This window comes from Phalacrocorax carbo, chromosome 1, assembly GCF_963921805.1.
Source record: "Phalacrocorax carbo chromosome 1, bPhaCar2.1, whole genome shotgun sequence".
Taxonomy (NCBI): Eukaryota; Metazoa; Chordata; class Aves; order Suliformes; family Phalacrocoracidae; genus Phalacrocorax; species Phalacrocorax carbo.
The window spans coordinates 102,135,451-102,144,952 of record NC_087513.1 but is presented as its reverse complement, the minus strand read 5'-3'; the positions used below and the strand labels follow the sequence as shown (position 1 = coordinate 102,144,952).

The window sequence follows — 9,502 nt, the reverse complement described above, 5'->3', positions numbered from 1 at the left end:
GGTGGCCAGGGAGGAGAGCCAGCGCACAAGGAAGAAGGGCTGGTCAGTACATTGGCAGGTTTCCGCTCAGTTCCATATTTTATTCTTCTGCATATTAAGGTGTAAAGGTAGCTATTTTATGTTCGGTTTGTAGAGGGAACTAAAGTCAAGCCTTTCAAGTAAAGTGGAAAGGTGGAGCATATTGAATTTAAACAGTTTGTTGGCCAAGTGTATATTTAGAGATAGCACAGGTTTCCAGAAGGCGCTACAGGGCATATTCCTGACAAATAGGCTTAGCTGGCAGCCAGCCAGCCACTTTCTTTTCTCTTCTCTCCAGAGCTTTTCATTAACAGGAGCCCTGAAGCTGGGAGTAATCCAGCATCATTCTGATTCTGCATTTCTTTTGAACTTATTTGTGGCAAGTTCAGGAGGATGATGTTCACTGGCAGTAGATTAATTCCTTTATAGGGTTTTCTATGACTTTTCTTTAAAATAACATATGTACTGGGAAACTTACCTGAATATTTTTGTCCCAGCAATTCTTCATATACTTAGGTAGAAGAATTGGGGGGAAAAAAAGCTTTGCCCATGCTAGTTCTGGTTCTCATTTCTACCAGGTAAATAAAAGAACCAGCACATAAAAGTTCAGTTAAATTATTTTGGAGTTGCTGACCTTCTTAAAATCCAGAAATACCAGATTTGGTAGCATGCTGGGTTTAATTCATGTCTCAAGTTGGCTTGCCTCATCCTTACAGTGAGGCCAACGAGCTCACAGGTTTCTTCGCTTCGGCCTCTGCCTGCAGCCTGCCCCTCAGCTGGTGTGCTGCGCCACTGCCTGGGACTCCCTGCTGCCCTCCTGCACGGCCTCTGCCCTGCAGATACCTGTAACCCAGGATTTTTTGGTATGCTCATTAGTAACTGGGTTTCGTTATCCCTGTCATCCTTCAATCCATCTCTGCCCTGAGCTTCATGGAAACACCATAGGAGCCAACTTTTCTGTTAATATTTCACCATAAATTCTTTGCTGTGTTGACTTAAAGTTTTTTGGTAGGCTGCTCCATGATTTTTCGAAGCAATATAGCCTTTCCTCCTTGGAAACCAATAAATGGCCTGTTTTGCTTTTACTATGCCAGGCTGGATCTAGCAAGGCGGAGGCCAACAGTCTTTGTTTTTTTCAAAATGTTCTGTCAGTAGCTCTGCAATCACCATTTCTATTCAGTTCTGCTTCATCCCAGATCAGCAGGCTTTCAAATACACAGGTTTTTGTTGACAGAACATTAAAATGCAGTCCTCTGCACTTTCAGATGGATTTAAAGGCACACTTGACACTGAAATTAAAGGGAGCTAAGCCCCTTATATTTCCATGATTTTCTCGGTTGACAAGCATACATTTTATTTTTTAATTTGTGAAGCCTTTTCCAAACCAGTTACAGAACACATGGTTCTGCCCTCAAGCAGCTTTTGTAGCTACCGAACACCAGTTGACTGTGTTTGTGCATCAGCCTCTGCTGTGGTGCCCAGTTAGTTTGTGTTGCCTTCTGGGACAGGCTAAGCAAGCCCTACCGGAACACCCCGGAGAGGCAGAAAGTGCCCTACAACTCTTGTTCCACCACACAGTGGCTGCACTGAGCTTTCAACCTCCCATGAGATGGATAGTTTGGGCTGGAAGGGGCCAGCTGGTCCAACCTTCAGCTCATCGCAGAGTCAGACAAGGGTGGTCAACATTTTTCCCAGTCAGGCTTCAACCCCCAAGGACGGAGATCTCACCATGTCCCTGGGCACCTGCTTTAGTGCTGAACCACTCTCCAGTTGAACCACTTTTTTCCTTGTCAGGATTTTTTTAGTCAAAATTTTCCTTGCGGCTCCTTGTGATTGTTGCCTCTGATCTTTTGCTCTGCACGACTGTCAAGAGTCTGTCTCCATCTTCCCTCTAGCTCCCCATTAGGTACCTGAAGACAGCAGTTAGGACTCCTCACCCATTTAACCCTCTCCTCTCTAGGCTGAAAAAAACCTTCAGTGTCTGTACATCAAGCTGCCGAGAAAAAAACTTGAGTTGTTGACAGAGACACAAGTCTTGCCTGTTCTACGGAAATAGGTGCATGCCAAGTTAGCTGCAAGGAAAGGATTGTGTGCCAGGCTACGTCTTGGCAAGGCAACACACATTTATTTGCCATGGTTACTACTCAACTGTAGAAGCACATTTGGTGTTGGCAAAGAGCCTTTCCTGAGCCACCTTAAAAGGTGTAGCACACAGAGAGCCTAAGAAATGGTAGTGTCATTCTGTTGGGGAAAAAAAATATTCCAATACTTAGACAAGTCCCCTGATGTTGGTACGTTTCTCTGTCCCTGGCCCTCAGGAAACCTGGCACTGTATAACATTTTATCACAACTGCCTCGGGTTTATAGGAAGGCTTTAGTCTAGTTCTCATGGATGTTCCTGTCTTTACTAAACAAAACTATGCCTAGGCTAGGATTACTTTCAGTTGTCAGCCTGAAAAGCCATTTTCTATACAAAACAGCAAACTGCCGCTTTTTTTCCAGCATTGTGTGACACAGCCACTCTTTAAATGTAAAACTGCACAGTCAGTGAGTTACTGAGTGGCAGGAGAGATTGGACTTCCCTCCCCCAGTAAGTAGATTTCATGCCCACACAGACCTAGAGAGCAGAGATCCCCCAAATCTTTCCCCTCCTACAGGAGGAGGAATCTGTACCTCATTGTGTTTCAGTGCTAAGAGATCATTGGTATCTGTCTCACTTAGAGGAAAAAAAATCAGTATAGCATGATAATTTATGGGTTTGCATTCATGAAGGGTGGCTTTTTTTCTGTTCCCTAGAGACTGGAAAATTGTATTTTTTTTTTACTTGGATTTTGCGCTCAGTGGTTTAAAACAGAAGCCCAACAATACTGTGCATTATACAACCCCCTCACACATGCCTTGCAAGGCCCTTAAAATTGTTAGAGCTCCACGAATCTGCACCCCCCTCTTGTAACTGTCTTATTGAAGCACAAATGCTGCCCCAGCATGGATACTGGGACTGGAGGAAAGGGGTCCATGTAACCACACTGTCACTGGTGCTTCATAAAGCCAGGCCGAGGCTAAGGTGGGAGAAGGGGGCGGGGGTGTGGATCAAGAAAGTCTTTTTTACTCATGGCAAGTCCACATCTGTGTTGATATTGTCAGTGCAATGCAGCCTTCACATTTTCAAACTACGGCCCTTCTGGTCGAGGAGTCATATATCAACCAAGTGAGCAGTTTTGCCAGGAAATAACAAGGATACCGTGCATTTCAGCAGTGCTTTTCATCAGATCATTCCTACTTACTTTACAAACAGAATTAAGGAAGCCTCACAACATCCCTGTGAGGTAGGTGGAAATTCTTACACCCATTTTGCAGGTGGAGAAAACAGGCACTGAGAGGTAAAGTGATTATCACAGCAAGTCAGAAGCAGAGCTGGAAATAAATCTAAGATTATTATCCTAGGTCCACTGCTCTAGACACTAGGGGACACCAACTCCCACATGCTATTATAAGCTAAGACACTACCTTTCTCTTCTACTTTCACCTCCTTTGGTGATTTTGACACTTGCATCTTATGCTCCTTGCAGAGAGCCATGTGATCAGTTAGTAATTTAGTTGCACAGGGAGCCAGGGGGGTGCACACACCATTAAATGATCCAGGCATGGCTCTAATTGTCCAGTGACTTCCCCCTTCCCAAGAAGATAATTTTCCCTGTTCTTTACATCGAGATCTTTGGTTTGCTTAATTATTTTTTGAGTAGAATCATATACTGAATCCACAGCTCTGAGGCTGTTTTGCAACTTCACTAGGAATTTCTTGAATAAACGATTAAATTTGTCTCATTGAGAGGGAATAAAACACATTTATATGCTATCACATCCAGAAATAGCAATAATCCTTTGCTCATCTGTAGGGCCTTCCATCCAAGGACCTCCCATTCTATTACTAACACAATATATCAAGCCTCACATCGTCTTTGTGAGGTAGAAGATGATTCCTAAGTGTACAAGAAGGAAGAATGACTTGCTGACAGTCCCACAGTGATTTCATTGCAGAGATGAGGCTGAATGCCAGAAGACCGGACTGTTAGTTCCCTGCCCAGTTTGCCGAGAAGTGCTGTCTTGATGCCGCGGCTGGTACTTGGTGGCAACAGATCCGCTAGCAGCCTGGCAGGATACTTGAAAACTGGCTCGAAAAAATAATCAACAAGCAGTTGACTGGATGCAGGAGGAAAACACTGGCTTGTGTCATTGTGCTGTTGTGACCCGGAGGAAGAAACAAGCTTTCCTGCAGCAGTTGTGAAAGAACTACAGAGTGTCCATTGAGTGCGCTGCATAAAGTGCATTTTACTGAGGCACTCCAGTGAAAAAGAATGACATACTCAACATCTGAAGATCCAAGACTGGACCGTCTGGCAGCCATATTGTGAACTATATACCTTTGCTGAATAAGCACTCTTCTTAAGTAGTCCGGTGATCTAATTGAAGGTATGCATGTCAGAGGCCAAGAACAGGGATGGTTATTAAAATATTTTGTATGTAAAAGGACTTGTCAAGTAATTAGAATTAAGCAAGGGTGGGCGTGATTCATCTAGTCCATCGGTATCTGGAAGTGTCAGGTGCTCTGAAGAAGGCAGAAAATACCTTATACTGAACCGTTACAGATATATTTTTTTACCTACAGGAAAGTGTGTTTCCAACCCCCTTTAATGAGTGGTCTGGTTTAGAACCATTATATCTGCTTAGAATTATTAAAACCCTCTTATATCATTCTGTGAAGAAAGTGAAAAGTAATAGATCCCATCTCATATAAGTATGGTGATTTTGCTGTTCATCTAAATCTTTGCCCTTGCTTGAATTGTAGTAGAGTATTGGGCACAGTGGACCTTTTCCTGCTGAAAAACATTCTCTTTCCTCAGTTGCCTTTTGTTTGTGTTAACTGGTCTCCTGCTTCTGTATTAAGAGAGTGGATAAATGGTAGCCTCCAGATTCTCTCTCTGCATGTTCCTTCGCATATGTTGTTTTGTCATGTTCCTTCCTAAAACTGAGAAGGTACCTTCCAGTCTTCCTTCACAAGGAAGCACAATCGAACAGCCTTTGTCAAGGGAGCAAAGATTTTGACCTCAGGCTGCAAACCCTGGCAAAAAAAAATGGGATAAATGGGCCCAAGAGGAGCAAAAGGATTAAAAGTATTAAAAAAAAAAAAACCAACACCAAAAAACAAACAACATGGCACCGCTATGGTGCTGAAGAATCCCAATGCACCCTACAAACTTTCTACATATGTACAGCTTACTTCACTCAGCAGTGAAGTCCAGCCACCTTTATGCTCGTATGGGGCAGCTGTATAACAAGGCACGGGAACTCCACCAAACAGGTTAGATCAGCGAGTGACAGAACTGACTGTACTGGTGGCTGCCTGGACTGGGGCCTGGGGCAGCAGGGTTGGAGGTGTGAGCCCAAGCCTGCCCAAAGCTCTCTCAGACACCCATTTGACTTCAATGGGCTTTGAGTCAGCCCTGCTACAATGGGAGACTGCAGGGGGTCTTTTCTAGCTAATGGTGGGATGAGTTTTATGCATTATGCCAAAGACCTTTTTTTTCCTGACCTGGATTAGAGCCTGCCCTGGGAACAATAGGATGGGCTGCAGCCCAGCAGAAAGAATTTGCTGAGCTGGCAGGGTCTGAGGTTTGCAGAGCAGAGCAGATGAGAGTGCATACCTGCACTTTTCTGGCATGAGGCTCAGTTTTGGGGGGACATAGCTGTTAACCTGAAGCTTTTGAGCGCATTGCTGCGCTGACCCAGCCAAAAGGTGCTGCTGTAGTCCTAAAATTAAAAATCCACAGACATTTAAACATTTGCAAGCGCACGCTTTTCTGCCTTTTGTAACAAAAAAGATTTTGCTGAGGCTCTGAGAGTTCCGTAAGAACCTGTTGGCACTAAAGGTCTAAATCGTCTTTTGAAAGGCCTTGTTTTACTTGAGACTTCGGTATTTAATAGAGAAGTCGACCACTGGATGGCTCCTGTCTGTCAAATTAAAACCAAAGAATGTCAAAAGACTATTATCATGTGGGACTTTTCAAACTTGAACAGCCAGTTTTGTATATCAAGGTTTAAATAGTCACATAGTCACCCAGACCCCTGGTTTAGGTTCAGAGGTGCCTTCAGGACTCTGTACCTGATATTTGCTGAGTGCCTGTAAGTCCAGGAGCTCCAGGAACTGAGCACATGTCAGGATCATGCCGTGAGGGCTTATATTTGGTTTCGTGCTCTGGGGGCTGTAGCTGTTTCCTCCTTTCACAGAAGCCTTCCCACGCTTGCTTTGCTAAATGGAGTTTCAGATCTTTAAGTCACAAGTAAAAAATATCACTTGAATTTATTCTTTCCAGTGCTCTGAAATAGGCTCGGGGCTGGATGACCCTCTTGGGAACAAATAATCCAGCTGTGGGCATCTGCTAAATCCTAGTTGAGAGCTACTGTTAACCTCAATGTGTCAATGTCACTTGAAAAGCAGAAATATTTTTGACGAAGGGGAAATATTTTTACCTAACTCAGATTTGCATTCACAGAGAGATTGGAGACATTTTGGCCTTTCTTTCCTGAATAGAGAGGGGAAATAGTGCTTTGCTTACTGTTTTAGTGTGGTGATGCTAAGCACAGAATTAACTTTGTGAATTAAATAACTGCAATTCCCTGCCAACAGCGAAGGGGAGATCTGTTCAACATGCCATAGGTGGAAACAGAAACAGAAGTAGTAGATACAGTTGTTAATCAGTCTCCCCCCTCACTGGCTGAAGGGACAGATCCTCCCCATGTTCCTAGAGAAATGTAGAATACAAAACTTCCAGTAAATACGTTCACAGTGGTGACATTTGGGTTTCGCTGCCACGTTAGGTTTTAAAAGACATCAGTTATGAGTACAGTGTAGATATTACTGTAAGGAGTGAGATGGCATGTGGAAACAAGGGAAATGTTCCTTTTCAAATGGACATACAGGGCGAATAAGGCACAGTTACCATGATAGTACCTTTCCAGTTGAGAATCTCAAGAGGAAATAATATTCAAATGGTCATTTTAGCACTTTACTTAAAAATATCTTTTGATTCTTTCTCTATCTCTCCTTTTCTTGTCAACCTTTTCTTTTTCATGTGCTCCCCCATATCCTGCACCTTCATACAGTCAAATCATCTGACCTGGCCCGGCTGCTGGCTTTACTTAGCCTGCTGAGAGGTCTCATATCAGTGGCGAGTTCAGCAGGTGCTGATGGCCCTTCCGCTTCATCGCTCACCACCTCCTCTGCTTTCTTCACCCCTGGCTCTTCCTGAAGTCCCAGCTGCTCCTCTTCTCGTTCCTCCTCCTCCTCTGCTCTTACCTTCTCCTCTTCCGGTTCCTTCGCTTGTGCATATGATGGTAACCTCTCGTCAAACACCCTGGAGATATCTTCCAATGGTCCCATCCCAATCTTCTCCTCGAACTCATTGAAGGTTGATGGAAGGGGACTGGGCTCAGCCCCCACTTCTGTGAGAGGGAAGTAGTGGGGCACTGGCTTCTCTTCTTCCAGCAGCTTGTAGCCTTTGGCCTTCGGGATGGAGGGGACTGTGATGGCATGGAGAGGCTTCTCCGGGACCTCCCCAAGCTGTTCCTCTGCTGGTCTTCTCAGAGCCCTCCGGATCCTTTTCAGAATCAAGTGACTGATCTCCACCAGGTTGAGAAAGAGGGACACAGAAGCCACCACCAGCATGAACATAATAAAGATGGTCTTCTCTGTGGGCCTGGAGACAAAACAGTCCACAAGATTGGGACAGGGCCACCGCCCACAGCGGTAGAGGGGGAGAATTCGGAAGCCATACAAGAAATACTGACCTACTATGAATCCCACCTCAAAGAGGGTTTTGAAAATTATGTGGAAGATGTAGGTTCTCAGGAGGGTACCCTCCAGGCGAAACTTCTTGGTTGCATTAGGGTTGTTGCCTTTGTTTTGATTTGGAGCCAGGGGCAGCTTCTCTTCATCCACCTCAGCTTGCTGACGCCTCTCAGCTTCCTCTCTCGCTCTCCTCTTCTCCTCCATACGGACGTGGTGCACCGCATGCCCAAAGTACATCAGCGAAGGCGTGGATACGAAAATGATCTGCAGGACCCAGAGCCGGATGTGGGAGATGGGGAAGGCCTCATCATAGCAGACATTCTCGCAACCAGGTTGCTGGGTGTTGCACACAAAGTCTGACTGTTCATCTCCCCACACTAGCTCGGCAGCTGTTCCCAGGATCAGGATGCGGAAAATGAAGAGCACTGTGAGCCAAACTCTCCCGATGACAGTAGACTGCTCATTCACCTGCTCTAAAATGTTCCCCAAGAAACTCCAGTCACCCATTTCTTACTGTCTAAGGAAAGAAAAAAGAAAGAGAATGACCACAAATTACAGCAAATTTAAAAGATTTCAGGTTTTCCCGCTGATGCCTGTTGTTGCTTTCAACTAGTATTTCCCTAATATGCTTTCAGAACAGAAAGAAGCTTGCTTGCTTGCTTGCTTATTTGTCCAATCACAGTGATTTATTAGCAGAAGAAGGGCTGGGATGCCAGAGCAAACTGCTTGCTAAATTCTTTCTTCCCTGGCTCTAAGTGGTCTATTACTTTTCACCCAGGGAGTGTATTTAACTCCTTTTCCAGGTAGGAGTCTTCTGTGGTGCCTTGTAAGCTCAGTTGCATGAGCCTGCTTAGATTTTGCACACGTACAAACTCTTGCCAGCAGTACAGAAATACAGATTCATCAGCATGCAGCTGCAGTGGTTAAAAAAGCAAGTGAAGCTTTCAAGCACCCAAGCTCTTCTGCAGCAGAACCACACATGGGTCAAACAGATCTCGAATTGGTGCCCATCTCACACCTACAGGAGCCTGAATTCTCTATAGGTTGCATATATTAATTCTACATTACAAATTGTTCTGTTAGGTAAGAAGAGCAATTACAACACCATTACTATGTTAGTAATACTGTATAAGCTTAATAACTACCATATATACTAGTTTTGCTGCATAGCATGTATTATATACAATATAATTATTCAGTGTTTTTGGCTCTATTCATTGCATCCTCTTCTGAAGTCAGTTGCCACACTGACATTGGAATCAACCTGGAGAAAAACACAAAGGTCTATAATTGGGACCTAAAATACTAATTTCTCTCTCTGAAATGTGAGTGCTGCTATCTCAGGCTAACACAGAGCTGGAAGCCAGCTACAGATACCCTATTGGAAAGCTAAGAAAGTAGTCCATTTTCAAGTAATGCAAGTCAAATGTTACATCTGTCTCTATTTTTGCATGATAAGAAATTATTCCTAGGCCAGGACTTCATCCTCCATGTCCTACACTTCCACTATACAATTTTAGGCAAGGAAAAATCTGTGAATGAGGGAAATAAAGAGGAAACTAGTTTGGGGTGGGCTAATTTAACACATCACAGGAGTCTGAAGTCTCTGAGGAATGCAGAATATTACAGTGATCCAGA

The 9,502-nt window shown here is 44.2% G+C and overlaps 1 protein-coding gene across 1 annotated transcript; it reads right to left on the bottom strand.

Moving 5' to 3' along the window:
• Positions 1-3,272: 3,272 nt before the first annotated feature.
• On the bottom strand, positions 3,273-8,371 carry GJA8 (gap junction protein alpha 8). The gene has a single exon (XM_064469445.1). It carries the CDS (start codon positions 8,369-8,371, stop codon positions 7,172-7,174), a length of 1,200 nt encoding a protein of 399 aa, XP_064325515.1. The 3' UTR covers positions 3,273-7,171.
• Positions 8,372-9,502: the final 1,131 nt, after the last annotated feature.